At 32.7% G+C, this 19,217-nt stretch overlaps 2 protein-coding genes across 3 annotated transcripts; one reads left to right on the top strand and one right to left on the bottom strand.

Annotated features, from left to right (window-relative positions):
• Positions 1–1,217: 1,217 nt before the first annotated feature.
• On the bottom strand, positions 1,218–8,372 carry gry (trafficking protein particle complex subunit 11 gry). 2 transcript variants are annotated; one of them, XM_081985314.1, is made up of 17 exons: positions 8,233–8,372; positions 7,300–7,722; positions 6,575–6,740; positions 6,336–6,523; positions 6,053–6,283; positions 5,862–6,003; positions 5,630–5,800; positions 5,435–5,568; positions 5,175–5,382; positions 4,917–5,119; positions 2,972–3,155; positions 2,602–2,920; positions 2,184–2,557; positions 1,966–2,123; positions 1,700–1,913; positions 1,447–1,638; positions 1,218–1,389 (listed from the first exon to the last, which is right to left on the bottom strand). In XM_081985314.1, the coding sequence occupies exons 2-17, from the start codon at positions 7,692–7,694 to the stop codon at positions 1,324–1,326; spliced, it is 3,345 nt and encodes a 1,114-aa protein (XP_081841440.1). In that variant the 5' UTR covers positions 7,695–7,722; positions 8,233–8,372; the 3' UTR covers positions 1,218–1,323. The 2 variants fall into 2 exon arrangements, with proteins under 2 accessions (XP_081841440.1, XP_081841441.1); XM_081985315.1 differs by lacking the exon at positions 8,233–8,372 and having other exon boundaries at positions 2,184–2,548; positions 7,300–7,789.
• Positions 8,253–18,798, top strand: LOC145732822 (very long chain fatty acid elongase AAEL008004-like). Its single transcript, XM_081985332.1, has 7 exons — positions 8,253–8,674; positions 11,232–11,300; positions 16,006–16,196; positions 16,319–16,399; positions 16,452–16,614; positions 16,667–16,983; positions 17,213–18,798. Exons 2-7 carry the CDS (start codon positions 11,240–11,242, stop codon positions 17,384–17,386), a joined length of 987 nt encoding a protein of 328 aa, XP_081841458.1. The 5' UTR covers positions 8,253–8,674; positions 11,232–11,239; the 3' UTR covers positions 17,387–18,798.
• The last annotated feature ends 419 nt before the right edge of the window (positions 18,799–19,217 follow it).

Below are 19,217 nucleotides of genomic sequence, written 5' to 3'. Positions count from 1 at the left end.
TCTCGGAAATGGTAAGAGATATACATAGTTGGTTAAATGGAAGCAAAGTTGCGCAATTTGCAGCTCAACCTTTACACCTTCAAAATTACAAAAGAAAAATCCCAAGGGAATTGATACTCTGGAATCAATTCCCATTTGACATTAATGTGAAAATTCAATTTGCCATTTTTACACTGTTTCCATTTTAAATATTTTCAAAAAGTGTTTTATGGTTATCATCGGAGGTTCTAAGGTTATCTAAGATCAATTTTGCTTTGTCACTTTAAAAAACTTACAAAACTACCAACAAGTGCGTTTTTTATGGAAAATGTTTTTTGGAATTTTATAGTTGTCATTTGTGAATTATTAAAAATTGGTTTTCTGCATCTATCTTCAAAACCACTCACTTGGGCTATTCTCTATTTAAAAAACCACCATTATTAACTAATTAATAATAATTTAACAAATTCTGTATCTCTTACCCTCTTTGAGATCCCCATACTTACATACGAATGTGTGGCACCCTGTATAATACATGGTTTCCAGACATATTCCACCGTTAGATTCAATAGATCTTAAAAACGTAATTAGAAAAATAAGCATAATGGGCCTATCCCACATATCATAAATTTTTGTTTTAATGACTGGAATCGAAAGAATAGGATCAAAAAACTAATTTTTCATATTCTTGAAGAAAAAATTATGGTCGTAAATGTTCCTACATTAGTTTGAATTTGTCCATTAAATTTAAAAGATCTGTTTTGGCGCGCATGTGACGTACGTAATTTTGGGCGATTTTATTGGCTGTTGCACGCCAACTGTTTCACTTCTTGTCGCTGATTGGTTGGTAGTGTAGTACGTCACTGGCGGCGGGCGTTTTAAACATGAGATTAATGTAGTTTTTATCATCATTTTTTTTCTATTTAGACTTAATATTTTTTAAAACAAAAAAATACGGGTATAATATTTTCAATCCGTCTTTGTAGTTATGAAATAAAAAAAAATTGTGGGACAGGCCCATTAGGTTCATATTTGGTGTAGGAATAAAAAATTATGGTTTTGATTTCAAAAAATCAAGTTGACAGAAGAAACTTATTTTTGAGTCACCGTTTACACATATTTTTTTTCTAAAAACTCTACCTTTACATGGTTCTGATATGTGACTGAGGGTAATCCTTAATGAAACACCCTTTATTATACATTCAAACTTATTTGAATGTTTGATTAACCTTCAGAGGAACATAAGAAAGGGATATTTTATTAAACTTTCCACAGCACTAATTATGTGGCTGTTAATTATATTAACAGTTAAATAAAAATATACATAATTATTACATTGGATGTTTAACTTACAGTTACATTTTTCAATTGCACAATATTAGGTAGTTTTGGATTACCTTTCAACTGAGGCTGAAAAGTCATACATAGTTGCTTACCTAAACCATTAAATAATAGAACAGCACTTACCATCACGTACATGTTGTAAGGAATAGTCCTTTCAATTAGTTGATTTAACTGATCCTGCCTTAAAGCAGGGCCTTCAGTGCTGTTTTCTGGAATTGACAGTGACAGCCTAGGCAACGCCACACTACCAGCCAACAATGGATACAAATTGTACTGGAGAATTTTTGTCGAATAAGGCAACACTGTAATTGTGGTCTGGAGAAAAAAAACAAAACTAATAATTTCAGCTTTAAACGGAAAGAGCAGTTGTAACAACCTGTCTGTATCCGGAAAACATAAAAGCTTCGCTGGCTTCCATTGTTGAATCCAAATGCACCAGATGGGATGACTGGTTAATTAAATGGTACTTAATTATAACAGGAGTCCTAACAAAACCGTAGGCAGGCGCAGTCATTTTTAAATTAAGAGGAATCCAATCGCAGTGATGACCGTGTAAAGTAACCTGCGATGTGGTTGTAGTACCTTTTTCCCTGAAATTACACGTGTAATGTAAGCTTTTTCAATTTAGTGCACACTTAGTACCTCTTCCAGGTAATCTTATATTCGCCAATGACAAGATTTTGGTCTGATTGTCTTTCAGACACTGCAAGGAACAGTTCGGTTGCAATTTCTTCTTTTTTATAAGAATGTCCAACTAGGTAACTGTTAACTTCTTTTTCCACCGATTTTACTGGATGTATCTTAATAATACAAATAGCAAGGTTAAAATGGATAAAAAGTAACTGTTGAACAAAACTTACAAACTCAATTGAAGTATCTTGAATCTCAATGGTCCATGGTGAAGTAAACTGAATAATCGGCATCAATCCAAATTGTTCTCCAGTATAGAATTTCTGAATATTTTGCATCATGGCAGAGACGTAACGTGTGCTAATCTCAAAAGGCTTAACAACCGGCAGCACTATCGTTTCATTCTTGATACTGATCACAGGTTTCTCAGTGTCTAAGCTGTATGTAATTTTTACTGAAATATTTCTCAAATCAGGTTTTTTCGCTCGAATAAAAATACTCGTGACGATTTTAGCGCCATGTTGCAAAGAGTTTGATATTGGAAGCAGAAAAGGTAATTTTTCCAGTTTTATTTCAGGAACTGAGGAAAGTTCAACTAAAATAACTGAGACACTTATAAAACCTTATTTTGTCAATAACCAATTTTACCTTCTGAAGCATCATCAGCGGAAACCTCAACTTTCAGGTCTTTAATACCACACGCTTCTAAATTTTCTATAGAAACGTAAATTTCATAGCATTCTCCTACCAAAGCAGGCGGAGCGTGTTCAAACTTGACACTAAGTTTGGAATCTCTGGGCACAATAACCGCCTTGGGCACTGTTTTGACATTATCAAAGTCCAATTCATCCAAACATCTTTTAAAGTAGCGCAATTCCGGTATTTCGGTTTGTCCCTTATGTCCGGTAAATTTTAAAGTAGCTTCGCAACCGCTGGACTCTCCCAATGAAATTGTGATTGCCTCAATCTAAACAGTTTTATGTTATACATTTTATTTTGGGTGATTCAGTGATTTTACTTCAATTTCGCCGTTTAGGTCTTTAGCGTCGGGTTCAAATTCAACTAGAAATCGCTTCGTTTCGTTGCAATGGAAGGTTAGGGAGGTGTTTTCTAAGTTGCCAACGGCGAATTCGGAACTTAACGTAGGAGTCACCACTTTGACAGATATTTGCGTGAATGTTAAAGGAAAAGGCGATGTACTCCTAAAAAATTCAAAAATTACTGGAATTAATGAACTTGAATAGTTTATACTGTTAAAAATAGAAATAAAAAGACTTCATAGACTATTTCCAGAAGTTAAAAGTGGCTAGAAAAACTTGCCTGATTTAAATTGCCAGAAGCTTTTAAAACCATTTTGAAAGTTCCATAGACCTGTAAATGCTATTGAAAACCTCTTAAAAAGTACCAGAGGCCTCTAGGAGAATTTTGGATGTGTCAGGGACCTCTAAATGCTACTGAAAACCTTCTAAAAAGTGCCCTACAAGTGTCTAAACCTTTCCCTAATAGTTTTAAATTGTCAGAAGCCTCTAGAATTATTTTGAAAGTTTCAGGGACATTTAAATGATACTGAGAACCCTCTAAAAAGTGCCAGAGCCCTCTACAAGAGCCTTAAATGTTTCCATAACTATTTTAAATTCCCAGAGGCCTCTAGAACCATTTGAAAGTTCTATAGACTTCTAAATGCTGTTGAAAACTTTCTAAAAAGTGCCAGAACAAGGGTTTGAAACCTTTCCATAACTGTTTTAAATTGCAGAGGCCTCTAGGAGCATTTTGGATGTGTCAGAGACCTCTAAATGCTACTGAAAACTTTCTAAAAATTTGCCAGAGCCCCCTACAAGTGTCTAAACCGTTCCCTAATAGTTTTAAATTGTCAGAAGCCTCTAGAATTACTTTGAAAGTTCCAGGGACATTTAAATGATACCGAAAACCCTCTAAAAAGAGCCAGGGCCCTCTACAAAAGCCTTAAACTTTTCCTTAACTGTTTTAAATTCCCAGAGGCCTCTAGAACCATTTTAAAGTTCTATAGACCTCTAAATGCTGTTGAGAACCTTCTAAAAAGTGCCAGAACAAGTGTTTAAAACCTTTCCATAACTGTTTTAAATTGCAGAGGCCTCTAGGAGCATTTTGGATGTGTCAGAGACCTCTAAATGCTACTTAAAACCTTCTAAAAAGTGCCCTACAAGTGTCTAAACCTTTCCCTAATAGTTTCAAATTGTCAGAAGCCTCTAGAATTACTTTGAAAGTTCCAGGGACATTTAAATGGTACCGAAAACCCTCTAAAAAGTACCAGGGCCCTCTACAAAAGCCTTAAACTTTTCCTTAACTGTTTTAAATTCCCAAAGGCCTCTAGAACCATTTTAAAGTTCTTTAGACCTCTAAATGCTATTGAGAACCTTCTAAAAAGTGCCAGAACAAGGGTTTGAAACCTTTCCATAACTGTTTTAAATTGCAGAGGCCTCTAGGAGCATTTTTTTGAATGTGTCAGGGACCTCTAAATGCTACTGAAAACTTTCTAAAAATTGCCAGAGCCCCCTACAAGTGTCTAAACCTTTCCCTAATAGTTTTAAATTGTCAGAAGCCTCTAGAATTACTTTGAAATTTCCAGGGACATTTAAATGATACCGAAAACCCTCTAAAAAGTGCCAGGGCCCTCTACAAAAGCCTTAAACTTTTCCTTAACTGTTTTAAATTCCCAGAGGTCTCTAGAACCATTTGAAAGTTCTATAGAACTCTAAATGCTATTGAGAACCTTCCTAAAAGTACCAGAGCGCTCTACAATTGTCTGAAACCTTTCCATAACTGTTTTAAATTGCAGAGGCCTCTAGAACCATTTGAAAGTTCCATAGACCTCTAAAAGTGTTTTAAACCTTCCTAATTGCCAAAAGAAAAATATTGTCGGTATATTTTGGAGATACACTGTATAAATATGAAATTTTTTGATCATTCAGTCCGCCAAAACTTACCTCACAAAAATCTCCAGAGAAACCTGGTGATCAATTTCAAAGGTGGTTTTTACAAATCTTGACTTTACTTCAATACAAGTCATAATTTGGGTAACATCTAAATCAAAATTGAGACAATCACCTCCAAATACGGGTTGCCACAAAATAATAGCATTTTGCAAGATATCGTGCGATAGTTTTGGATCACCGTAAGGCATTTGTTTCTAAAAAAACCTTTAAAATGCCGGTAATGTTTGCTTGGTAAATGTCAGTTCAAACCTTTAAAATGAGTTTCAAGTTCTCATAAACTCGTCGTTTATCTTCTATAGCGGCGGTAACGGACGCTCCAAGAAATTCGAAAGCCAATAAAATGTAGTCTTGTATGTTGGCCGTTAAATATGCGCAAATCAGTGATTTTTCAAGTATGTTTGAAATGATGCACCACCATTTTTCCTCTCTGTAGTCCGAGAGCATGTGAGTGTATAACCTAAATAAAAAACCAAGTAATTGTGAAATAGTAATAAAATAATAAGACTAACGTAAGGGCTTTGCCAAAGTCTTTGGAGTTATAACATTCATCAGCCATTTGCAATACCAGATGGCGTCTCGTTCTTGGACATTTGTAGATTTTGAACTGAGCTATAGCCAGGCCGTACAAAGATATTATAATACTCTACAGTAAAATATATATTTTTTTAAGTTTGTTTGGTTAGTTAAAGTAATTAATCACTCACCGAATGATTCATTTGGTTCTCTAAATATTGCAATGCCTGAATACCATTTGCCTCAGTTGAAGGATCTGGAGGTTCAGTTGATACTTTTCCTGGTCTCCATGGCCTCTGACCGTAAAACTCCATCTTATCCATTCCTTCCAAAGGATCCGGATGCGGGTATGCTATAACTTTCTATAAAATTTTTTAATTTCACTTTAAATGATAATTTTTAACTAAAAAAGCAGGTAAGTACCGAACAAAGGTCATAACAAGACTGTTTTCGGGTAATAGCGTGTTGTGCGGCTTGCTGATAGTACATTCCAGGATGTTGAGTTTGAACGGCTGGAAGACCTAATTTCACGGCTTCATCGAAAATTTCAGCAAATATTTCGTATCTAAAAAAATGTGTTCAAACCTCACACCAAACCAATCAACAAGACTTACTGTTTGGACAACCAGGCCTGGTGCTCAAAGACAAGTTCTTGAAACCCAATTCGATTTTTAAATTTTTCAATATGACCCTTAAATTGTGAAATGGCATCTCTAGGTAAGCTTAAAGCAAACAGTAATTTGCATATTTTGTAGTTAATGAAGCCTGCTATTGTTCTGATTTCCAGGGCGTTTGTATCAACTATTCTAATTTCTGCTAGGTTGTTGTAGGCTAAAGTGTAGTGTCTAAAATGTGGTAGTTTCAGTGTTCATCAATTCAATAATTTGGTACACTTACTTGTGAGCTGAGTGTATATCCTGCTTTAACTCATTAAAAAAAGCCATTTTAAACTGATGTCTAACAAACAAACTTTGATGGGAATTTTTATTCAAATGCTCTTTATGCATTTTTATATTTTTTATTCTATTATAATAATAATTACGGCAAATGTCCGCAAAAGCTTTTTCAAGTCTAACTGTGTATCCCTGTGATTTTTAAAATTATTTTTTGGGACAATATTGTACCAGAACACTCACCATTAAATGTTGTCCGTGTGGCAGCACATACAAAGATTGTGAGTTAAGCTCACAACTAGAACATAAAGCTAAAGCTCTTTCAGCAGCCAATGGATCTTCAGGTATTGGCAACTGATCCTGGATTAGTACTACTACAATAGAAGTTTCTCTACCTTCTAAAGCAGCCCTTAAAAAATAAAATTACTTCTATTGTATATCTAATATTTAGAACTGTTTAAATATTTCAATAATGTCATAATCATTCAACCAATAAACTCTTATTTGTCAAATTAAGTAGTAATTTGTTAATTTGTTGCAAGGGGGGCAAACCCCAATCCTCAAATACTTAATTGTATAATTAAATTACAAAGTCACAATTAAGCAACTAAGTGACTCACTAAAGCCATTAAGAGAAAACATTTGTGGCAAAAGATGTTGTAAAATGTAATTTGTATATTCAGATAAGTCCAAATTAATACAAGGCCAAGGGCAAAATTGTTAACTTCTACAGCTTCCTTTATCCCTTTATAAACTGGTCAAAGAGATCGAAGATACTTTTATTTGATTTTATACAACTTTATTTTTCTGACATAAAACAATGGAAAGACATAAACACACTCGAATAATAATTACTGTCTATCTTCCTTAATCTGAGTATCTTAAATTGTCATTAGTATCATTTAAACATAATGTTTATGTAGTATGTTCTGTAAAATTGATTATTTTAACAAAAATAACCATCTTACCTCATTGACTGAACCTTTGAAGCACATTCAATCATTTTCTCATTCCAGGAATTATCATTCCAGTCTAAGTCAAAGAATACAACTATAACTGCTGGTACTTCCTGAAGATATTTTCCAATCCAGTTCTTTTTCAGGATGCCCTTGGGAATATACCAGTCATAAGAGTTTCTTTTGGGCTTAATAATAGGAAATTTATGGGTGTTGCTGATGAGCTGGTAAAGAACTGGTAGTTTGTCTGTTCTGTTGTTGAATGTTTCCCAGATTGACTTGTGAACTGCATTGTTCACTATATCTAGGCCAGACAGTCCTATTAAGGCTAAAGGCTTCACTTTCAACTCCTGGGGAATGTTTAAATTGTTTTGATACATGGAGAAATTGGCCTGTACTTTAGCCATTTTGACCTATATTAAAACCACCTGGAACCTGGAATATTCAAAATGAATACAATAATTATTTAAGTGAACATTTTTTCAATGTCACTATTTCAAAACAAAAACATAACCTATAATATAAATCTTGACAATTCTTCTTTTCGAAATATTGTGGAACGGGACAAATGAGTATTAATTAACACACATACTAGAAGGGTCATGTAATGTTTATGAATCGTGGCTAATTTTACAATGGATTGGACATGGAAGATTTTGACTTTTACATGGAAGGTCATTTACGAGTTGGAGAATGGTAGAATTGAAAAGGGTATTCAGTATGGTTGATATGATTATTCTGTTCCCTTTTACACAAACATTTTGAAGAGAGGTAACTTAAAATATGAAATTTAGTTCATGCGCGGGGCAATAGATTATTGGCGAACGAGGAAAACGACTCGGGATTTTCCGTGGCCAAGTCCAATTACTCTGACACTATGACTCTATACTATCAACTATAAAATGATAGACGGACGACCCCCATAAGAATATTATTTGAACATACCTCAACACAGTCGCCTGTTTGTATTCATGTTTCGTAGAAAGACTAGCGGGATATAACTGAAGTCAAAACGGTTCGTTGAGACGAGGAGTCCGCTGTCGGATTCGGAATACGGTGCATAACGCTACCGCCGTCGTAGCAGCAGGTGTGACTACAGTCACGCCTAAATTTAAGAAATAATTGACTAAATCTTAAGCATTTAAACGAGATTACAAAATGTGTTCAATGCAGTGATATAAAACGTTAATTTATCTTAATTTTTTGGAAGTTGTACAGTGGTTAACCGCGGTTACCTTGGGGACTAAACCGGTGTGACGAATTCGATATATCTTTACACACATAACTACATATTTGGAAATTGTGAAAATTGGAAGTTACCTGTGATTTTAAACTCTTTCTACGATCAACATTTTTGTAGTTTTGGTCCTGTTAAAGCTGAAAATAGGTGAGTTTCCTAGCCATGTTGAACCATTTATTTTGACACGCCCTTTAGGGCTTCCATTTAAATTCAATTAGGTTATGTTTTGCTCACTAGAGACTACACCACAAATTTGTAGTTGCTTCCTAATTTTCTAAAACAGTATAGTTTAAAGGCTAATCTAATAGATAATAGTAATTGTCACAAGTTAGAAAAAATTAAAAATAGTAATATCTTCATTTGTTTTTTCATGCACTGTCAAGTTTTCATTTTCAGTTGTGCATCCAATCACAATCATTTTACAGATCAACAACAGGGTAGTCTCCATGGTTACAGATGTTTTTTAATTGCCTCAAGTAGGCCCTGGAGTCTGGACCAGGACCATTTGTATGTTCAGTGTATTGCTATACTGTTTCAATGACTTCTAATAGAGAAGGATACAAATGTTCTGTTTTAGTAACTTTGGCTAATGCCCCATTTACACATCCAAATAATGGTGTTTTCCATGCTTAATGGGAAAACTAGTGAATTTGCATTGAAATACCATAAATGGCAAATAACATTAATCATTGTCACACAGTCAAATAATTCTTAGTTACCTTGCTGCAATCTAACATTTAATTGGATTTAACTAAATCACATTTAAATAACTTAATTTGGTTATACTCACTGTAGTCAGAATTTATGTTAATTTACAAACTTAATAGACTTTTTGGCCTTAGGAAAGAGCAGAGTGAATGTGACGTCAGGATGGCGTAATTTGACAAAAATATAATTTTACCAACTGTCAAATTACGTAATTTTGACGTCATGCACTTTCCCTCCCTCCATCAAGGGGTAAAAATTATTAATTGAGGAGTAATACCTAAACTAAAATATATTTTTTTTTATTTAGTAAAAAAAATGAACCAATTTGATGATTAGGGGTGTGTAATGGTGTGACACTTTTGATAACAATATAGGTGACGCGATAATTAATTAAGGTCAGGTTTAGTTGATATATAAAAACATCATTTTTGTTTAGGTTGCTTAATACTTACCAGCTAATAAACCTTAACATTGGCCTTGAAGATTAAGCATTTTTTTTAAAGTTATTTGATATATTTGCAAAAAATATAACTGATATATTTACCTGAATATTTACTTATGTTTGGTTATTTTAATGGATGAAAGCTTCTGATTCATTTTAATTTAGATTTCTTTAGGTGAGTAGTGTATGTAAATAGAAGTGTGAATCAATGACTTAAATTTCTCATTAAAAAATATGTTGATAAACTTTGACTCAGGATAAACAATTCCAGAAATTTTTCACATTTCTTATTATCTTTATATGTTTCCTGCTTGGTTTTACTTTTACAATGCACTCAGCAATCCTAAATAATTAAGTGTTAAATATGCATCATAAAATAATAATAGTAATTTATACTTTATGCAATTAATTGTGTTTTTAATTTTAAAGTCTGGGTAATCCTGATTGAAAACATATTGAACTAGTTTGCAACCTTGATCTACATAAAAATGCATTTAATGTTTATTTAAACTGCATATAAATTAGTTGCCTCTGAGGGAGGTCAAATTCATGCACAAGTATGTGAAGTATTGCTGAGTTGAACATTTTGTAGCTGCACCATTAAGTAATGTAGGCCCAGAAATTCTTGATGTCAATACTACTTAGTAATACAGTGTTTTTTTTTGTAGTACAAGTTTAATTTTACTAATAATAGACTAAATTGTCTGATTAAACTAGACTAATTAGTAAAGTTAACTATTTTAAACAATTATTCCTGTTCTCAATTATGTAGGTGCTTTATAAATTGATTCATTTTAAGTATGCTATACCTACTTGTAATGACATCAGTACATACGTGCTGGTGGACGATTTTGAATAGTTAGAAACTTACAAAGGTATAACATGGTAAATACTGCTCAATAGTAGTAGGTAACACACAAGTTTTGATTATTGTTGTTAAAGGTGAGTTTATTTTGTTTTACTTTAGTGTTTGGTATGAAAACTGTATGATATGATAGTAACCAGTTAGGGAAGAATACTGAAAACTACAGGAAGATTAAAGAACTTGGACTTTACAATACACTTATCTAGGACATAAAGGTTAAAAATTTTCACACACATATAATTTCCTGATTTGTATCATTATTCATAATAATTCTCTTTAATCCACCATTTTACAAAAGTAACAGGAAAGTGTGTTATCATAAATCATAATGGGTTCAGAATGTTTCAGGCATTATTTCAGATGTATATTGATGATATGTAGTTATTTTACAGTTGTTTCATTTTCATTTTTAAACCTGAAAAGAGGACTTCGGCCCACTTAGTGTTAATGTTAAGTAACATTTGTATACTAATGCAGTATTTAATTACTGATGCCTATACGGAAATGAAAGAATACAACACTTTACTCATGTAGCCTATGCAGTAATTAGATTTTTCCACATTATGTAAGTTGCTATATATTTTACTAATAACACTGATAATTAGATGTAGAAGAAAGTTTTTTTTTTGGAATTCATTACAGCAACATGCAGATTTGTGTACTTATTAAACCTTTTTTATTTGTTTCAGATTACAAAATGGCCCATCTTGTGACAAGTGTTATAGATCAGTACCACAACATCTTAGATAATAAAAGTGGTAAGTAATATTGATTTAAAATATCATCAAACCAGTATTACAAAAAGTTGAATACAAGAATTGTGTATTGGCAGTTATTCAGCAAACTGGTCTTTATCAGCATTGGTGGAAACAATATGCAGATTTCAAGAAGTTCTGATATTTTTAGCCAAAAATGGTATGGTGAGGACGTTTTTTGTTAAATTGTCTTTTTGCTTTTTTAGCTGTCATTGTTGCATTTTTGTGTTAGAGAGTGAACCTATGCACAACAAAACCTCAGCTCATTCGCTACATGCAGTCTAAAATAGACGCAGAGTGTATTTTTACTCTCCAAGGCAGTCACTTTCATTTTTCCTATCTTGGTTACACTGCCCCGAAGCTCATCATTAAATTCATCAACGGAATTGTCTTGCAGCTACCATTTTGGCCCGGAGGGCATTAGGGATCGCCTATTCTTTGTCTTAACAACAAACATCACACGACCTCAATATTTTGATGCAACAGAGAGTGAAAATTGATGAAGTAATATTGTAGTATTTTCCACGCTTTCACCTGACAAATTAAGACAAGGTCGTCTGTCATTTTTGGGTCATGGGCAAGTCTGACCGGTTTTTGCAATGTGTGTTTTACTAATTTGACTTTTGATGAATTAAGTCTGAATATGTAGACTTCGAGGTAACGTTCTTGCAAACGTATTAATCAGCTGGTTTTTTGGTCATATTTTGGATAAAAATTTGTTCAGAGATTATTTTACGCAATATTCTTTTTTTTTAGTTCAGTCACGGTACAAAGTCCCTATCGTGCAAACTTAATTAATTACCGATTTTGTTTTGTTATTAGTGCCCGAAATTAAATCTTACACCGTAAAGTTATTCGCATTCACCGACTGACCAACTTTCCACCACGTAATACTGTCAGTCCAATGGTTAACCAGTTTTACGTAATGTTTTCCATGGAATGTTTCTGGTAGAAGAAAGTTTAAAATTATGACGTAACCCTTAAAATTGCCTACTGGAAAATTCTAGAAGAAAATAGTATAATTATTCATGTTGACAAATAGTTGCTTAACATATGATTGTGTTATTTGTAAAGTTTTTCGCCTTATATTCCTAATTAGGACAGCACCTAATTGATGATTGACATCAATTTTTGTAATATCGATTTCGGCACGAACCTTACAAGTTTTTATTATTACAAAATCGATGTACTTTTGTTTATAGATTGAGTCACACTACTCCTCTCCCAATGCTTTGAATATTAAAACACACGTCAGCGGTTTCAAAATGTTTTAGTATAATGATGGACAGAGGGAGGGGGAGTGTAATTTGTTTAGATAAACCACCCTGTAGCTCTTAAGTGTCAGCTGGAAGGATGTAGAGTATAAATTTCATTAAAACTACTGAGGATTTTCAAAGAGTTTAACAGTACTCGCTGGCAATCCTTTCTAACTATACCTTCTACTTTCTCGATTTACATGACTTATACACTATTAAGCTATTTACTATTTTACTCTCATTTCCGTTAAATTGTAATGTGTACTAGAAAAAATGTAGATAAATACAACAGGCAGTAATAATAATAAATTAGGACTAATTGCTGAAAGAGAACGGTAAAAAATAACCACAAAATAAGTATGTAAACTTATACAGAAAAAACATTCATCAGTGAATCAGTGTAAGCAAAAAACACAAAGTCAATCTCTATAAAAAGTATAGACTATGTCCGCAACTCAAATCACGTGACCTAAACGCTAGAAGCGATTTTAGAGTCACATGATGCACTGAATGTTGATAAAAGTTTGTAATAATTTTCAAGATTTCGTATCTAAAATAAAGTGGTTATGCTCGTTTTCCACTTTGTTGTAAGTTTAGTTTGGACTGTGATAATTTTCATCTAAATCTGGTACATTCAAATCTTCCTAATTTAAATAGTCCTTAAAACCCTAATTGCTAGTGTCAGGAAAACGAGCATCAATATAGCGACTTATATAATGTATTGTCAGAAGTTAGTTTTGAATACTGTTCATATTAATTAAACAAAAGCAGGCACCTTTAAATTAATGATACTTCAAACTTCCATCAAAGGAGTCCCATTTGCATCATAACATGCTTAAAAAATATGCCAATCCAGCTGATTATCACCACAGTTTCCACTTTAGACAGAATATAATGAAAAATATTATTATATTATATTATTTTAAAAGCACAAACATTAATAAAATCCAATGAAAAAAATAAAAAATAAACAAACAATTATTTAAGGTTATGTCCTATTTTTTATTGAAATGTCAAAGGTCAAATTAACAGCGTAAACGTCAATTTTCTGCGGGGTTGTCGGATTGTGTCTTATTTGATTTGAATGAAGCGCAAAGCGCACATTTAAATTTTTAAATAGAGCTTCTAAAATATCTAGATCCAATGAATTTCTAGCTCTAATTGACATTTAATGCAGGGGGCATCTGTTTAATACGAACGTCATTTCTCCTGACGCAATCAGGTACGCAAAATATGTTGTTTATGGTGCACAGGAAAAAACCAATATTGTAATTAGGTACATTTAAAATATCGGCAAAAAACTGTTTTTTTATTAATTCCGCAAATCAATCAATCTTAGATGCAATTGGCTTCCTTATGTTGATATTAAGTTTTCGATTTGATTATAGGGGATCAATTTGCTAGGAGTCTACGACGCACACTAATAAAGTTGTTCCCCAAGTTCATAGACCTTATTGATTTAAAATATCTACACGGCCATCCCCAAAGTAACATGGTAAAAGTAGGCCTGATGGTGAAACCTGTAGGGTTCATTATGGCTTGCATTTCGTATGTATTGTGCGTATCGTTTTAGAGATCTCATTTAAATGTCCGTTAACATTGAAGACGTGAAGGTACGCACATTATAAATCAGGAAGTATCATTTCACACTTTCCATTATTTGTAGCGGTGTTTAACACTTTTGAAACTCAATACGATGAATTTTTATCTCAAAAAGTCAGGCCACATTATTATTCTGGTTAATTATAGTTAATCTTCCATAATCATAATAATTATAAACATTGATAAGAGCAGATATCAACCAGGTAACTTCTGGTGCTGCGCAAATTCACTATGTCATAAGTTAAGGTTAAGGTTAAAAATGTTGATTGTATTTCTGGTTTTAAAATCAAAATAAAAATCACAATAGCTGGATTTGGATTTTTCCGTAAACTAGACCCTTTTTGCGTCCTTGCTTTGTTGTGGACCCCATGACGTATTCCGTTAGCGAATTTTAATTTCTTTATTTTGATAATTATTCTAAAATATTCCTTAATCATTTGAATAGCCATTCATCTACCATGAATTCCAAGTATTTTTTTAAATAATTTATTCGCTTACTGGTTATTTTGAATATGATTGTAGAACCCTGATTCTTTCTCTCCTATACTAAGAATGGAATTTAAATTAACTGGAATAATGAAGACTCATCTTCAAGGATGCAAAAATTTGTTTTGTCATTGTAATGTCACTTTTAACGTAAACAGAATATTATTAGGAACAACATTATAGTGGCACTTTACACGTGGCGGATTAGTTTTGCTTAACAATAGTGGAGTTCGGAGGTTATTAATGACAGAGCAGATAAATGATTCAATTGCATTACAGCAAAATTTTAACAATTTTGACGAAACATGTTTTATCAAAAGTTTCTTCAAAGAGAACCTTAGAGTATATCCAGAGCTGACAATACTTGGATTACTTGATTTTCATTTTTCTACTTATAATTGAATTACTTTTCAAACACAAAAATTGTAATTAATTTTTTAACTTCTAAACAAAACTAGTTGCAATTGGTAATTGATGTTACAGTTTATTCAGTAGATGAACTTCTTTTATAGTAATTCAATACAATTTTTGTTGCTAATAATTGTAGGGAATTAAATGCTGAATAACATATTCAAAATTCTTGTTTCTAACTCTACTCTTTTCACCAGTTTTCATGAACTTAATTAGGTACATTAAACTTTTTTTAGTAGTTGAGTAGTAAGTAGTTGAATTAATTCGAGTAGTTCAACTATTTTACCGGAGTACATAATTGGTAATTTAACTTCTATTAAAAATGATTAACAATAGATAATTGAATTACACTCATACATTTTAGAATAATTGATAATTGTAATTCAATTACTTTTTTTTGAGTAATTGCGACAGCTCTGAGTATATCGCAAATCAAACCAAATTGAAATTACGTCACAGTTTGAAAACATATGTGGTTTAAATTTCGTCTTTACATAATTTACCCATGTTGCCTCCCAACTCACATTTATACAACACAGTTTTTGGCATTTATACTTGGGTGTAAATTTAATTTAGACGCAGAAATGTTCAGCATTTAATGATCTAGGTAATTTAGAAAATGATTTTAAAATTTAAATTTGTTAAAATCCTCAATCTTATTTAACATAATTCTGGTTAATAAACTTTTTATAACACTTGTTGACCACATAGATATGTTAAAGCGCGAATCAAGTAATTAATATTCATAAAAAGCTACATTACAGTAAACAATTACACACTTAATCTTATAAAAACGACTTTAATTACATATAGGTCAAGCCTTGTTTGACCCCTCATTAGTTTTTTTTTTAATCTTAAGCTTTTCTTGGTTATCTTAGGTTAGTGCCATTGTACTTTCTTTACGACGGTAAAAACAATACATTTTTTATAGTAATGAGGATTATTTTTTTCAGATCCTAGAGTAAAAGACTGGCCGATGATGTCTAGTCCTCTACCCACCTTAGCCATATGTTTATTCTACGCATATTTCTCCAAAGTACTAGGACCAAAGCTAATGGAAAATAGAAAACCGTTAAATCTTAGGAATGTTCTAATTGTTTACAATCTGATACAAACACTGTTCAGTAGCTGGATATTTTATGAAGTAAGTTTACCTTAAAAGTCAAGTGTATGTTTTGGAGTATGTAATTGACTTTTTTGGTAAAAACAACAGATTATTTTGTTTTGAAGATGCTTGAAAGATATTCACTTATCATTTTTTTGTAGTATTTAATGAGCGGATGGTGGGGTAGCTACAGTTTTAGATGCCAACCTGTAGATTATTCAACTAGCCCTATGGCTTTACGAGTAAGTAAACATTTAATTCTTAATAAAATAAGCAATTTATATCTTTTCTTAGATGGCTAGAACATGTTGGTGGTACTACATTTCAAAGTTCACGGAATTCTTCGACACATTGTTCTTCATTTTAAGAAAGAAAACCAGTCATGTATCCACTCTTCACGTGATCCATCACGGTTGTATGCCATTCTCAGTATGGATGGGCATGAAATTCGCTCCAGGTAAGCCACTACACCAAACACACTTCATTTGAACTACTAACGTTTATTTCAGGGGGTCATAGTACCTTCTTCGCTTTGCTCAACACATTTGTTCACATAGTGATGTATTTTTACTATATGATCTCCGCAATGGGTCCGGAATATCAAAAGTACATCTGGTGGAAAAAGTATCTTACTTCGTTCCAGATGTTGCAGTTTGTCGCTATTTTTGCGCACCAATTTCAGTTACTGTTTACCGAGTGTGATTATCCGAAAACGTTTATGATTTGGATCGCTATTCACGGACTTATGTTTTTGTTCCTATTTTCTGACTTTTATAAGGTTAATTACAGCAAAGTACCCAAAAAGAAAAACCAAGGAGCGTGCATGGTAAGCCAATCCTATTTATTGACTAATCAACTCAATGTGGCACATCACTTTATAATTAAGTCATTACGGTTGAACACAAACTATAATGGATTTTTTTTGAACCACATCAATTAAGTAACCCAATTTACTAATCTACATCTACTCAAAATGTAAACGTTAAGGAAGCATAAATGAAACAAACCTTCCAGTAAAATGAGACAACAAAATATTGGATTTTTCTATATTTCAGCCTGTAGAAGATTCAGCGTCCAACGGTTCGAAGAAACCAAGCAACGGAACGCTGAACAACACCTACATCCAGAGCGAATATTCCGATTCTTACAAAGAGTGCTACTCTAACGGTAGTACCAAAGGCTTCGTTACTCAAACAATCGAACTTCGCAGCGATAAGAAAATTGACTAAAGTTTAGAACAATATCGCAAGTAATAATTTATTGTACCGTAATTTTTGTGTAATTTCAAAGTGGTTCCCACTGGCTTTCGAAGCAATACTTTAGAAGGGTCCTTATTCGATTTGGTGGAAGTATTAGTGTAACTACCCCTTCTTAACTTTTAATGTACAGAAAGACGTAAAATAAATTTTATCTTCCGGATAAAGATTGCTAGGTTGGTGAAATAATTCGGTTAATTAACGTAATTTCGCTTGTCTAGCTACCGATAGGGCTGTGATCTTAGTAATACGTATTACTCCTCGCTTCTGTAAAAATATGTATATATTGTTACATGAAGTGTTTATATAAATGAACTTGTTGATATAATAAGATGTAGTGTTACGACGCCCAGGGAGGTAAAATTTGTTATCAGTTTGAAGGTTTCTAGAGTGGGACAACAAAATTTTCATCCAAGTGAAACAGGCTGTTTGTTAAAATTTTGTTGGTAGCTGAAAGGGACCACGATTAGCTTTGCATTTCTTGGTTTGTAATATTAAAAACCAATAGTGCCTATATTTATGTGAGTGTGTGATGAATCGGTCAACTGTTTTGTTATAGTTATCAGAAATCCATTGAGAGGCTAAGAACCCTCTTAACTTTGGCTTCCTGACTAATTTAACTGCAGTTTTTTTTAATCTCTTTTGTGCAGCGTTTGCGTGAATCTCTAGCAGAGTGGGTAGTTTGTGATTGGTAGAAAAAACAGCTTTCAGCTTGCTGCTTTTTCTTGACCAATCACAAACTACAAACAGTGCTGTGTGTAATACTGCCACATGCGGACACCCAGGAAGCCAAACATTCGGCGTCTTTAGCTGCTATTATTGAAGTAAAATTTACACAAGGTGGGCTAATAAAATATTTCATATCAATAACGGATTTATGATCATCAATTGTGAGCGTATAGCATTAACTAGTCATTATTTTTTTTATTAGTTCACCTTATAAATAATAAACAAGTGAAAATGCTCACATGCTTTTTGTATCTGGTACATTATAATCAAAATGACTTTTTACCTAGAGCACAATTTAGAAAAACTTATTGAATTTTAGAGAAGTACATATAGCCACAATTACTTGTCAGAATTTTTTCTAAAAAAAAAACTTTATTTGTACTATATTGGACATTTGAATTGTACTTACGTACATATTGTTAAGCAAAAAAGTTATATTAAGTTTGCAGTTTACCAATATAAGATTTTGCCAAAGCGTGTCACAAAATAAGGGCCACACCAGGTTTGGTTATATTTATTTAACGTTAATACTTTGGGATTTACAAGTTTTACTATTGCTTCAGGCCTTGGACAAATTATTTGTTGTTGGTTGCACTGAATATTTTGATTGTATGGTATTTTTGTAAATAAAGTTTAAGATATACATTTTGATGAAAGTTGCTTTTTTGTTTCAATAATCCATCCCTCTATTAAATCCTTTAAGTAATCTTGTGTTTTAAATTCAGTATTTACCATCACAGCTGTCGAAATTCAAAAAAAGTAATTGAATTACTAATTATTTCTGTAAAGTAGTTGAACTACTCCAATTAATTAAACTACTCATTAATCGCTGAACCTGAGCCTTCGAAAAATAACTCTCTATTGACGCACTTTCTAGAGGTCCGAGGGCAAAATGTCCTTCAATTTTCCATTCAAATTTCGTACAATTTTTATCCCTTAACATTTTCCTGAATTTCGCCGTGTGGCCCAGTTACGAGGGATTGAAATCTCTCTTCTGAAACTTTTAAGGACAAAATTACTCTCTAAGATTTTGGTAGAGAATGAATTAAACTAGCTACAATTTTTTCCTTTAGAC

This window comes from Ips typographus, linkage group LG8, assembly GCF_016097725.1.
Source record: "Ips typographus isolate SLU linkage group LG8, UJ_Ityp_2.0, whole genome shotgun sequence".
Classification (NCBI taxonomy): Eukaryota; Metazoa; Arthropoda; class Insecta; order Coleoptera; family Curculionidae; genus Ips; species Ips typographus.
Note: the sequence above shows the minus strand (reverse complement) of the source record. Positions and strands in the feature narration are given on the sequence as shown.

Excerpts from the sequence above, each read along its gene's own strand:
- LOC145732822 (XM_081985332.1), top strand. The coding sequence starts at position 11,240 with ATGGCCCATCTTGTGACAAGTGTTATAGATCAGTACCACAACATCTTA. Across the intron at positions 11,301-16,005 it reads CATCTTAGATAATAAAAGTG|ATCCTAGAGTAAAAGACTGG; the intron begins GTAAGTAATATT and ends TATTTTTTTCAG. Across the intron at positions 16,197-16,318 it reads GTAGCTGGATATTTTATGAA|TATTTAATGAGCGGATGGTG; the intron begins GTAAGTTTACCT and ends ATTTTTTTGTAG.
- gry (XM_081985314.1), bottom strand. The coding sequence starts at position 7,694 with ATGGCTAAAGTACAGGCCAATTTCTCCATGTATCAAAACAATTTAAAC. Across the intron at positions 5,801-5,861 it reads CTTGTTATGACCTTTGTTCG|AAAGTTATAGCATACCCGCA; the intron begins GTACTTACCTGC and ends AAAATTTTATAG. Across the intron at positions 3,156-4,916 it reads TCTCTGGAGATTTTTGTGAG|GAGTACATCGCCTTTTCCTT; the intron begins GTAAGTTTTGGC and ends TGAATTTTTTAG.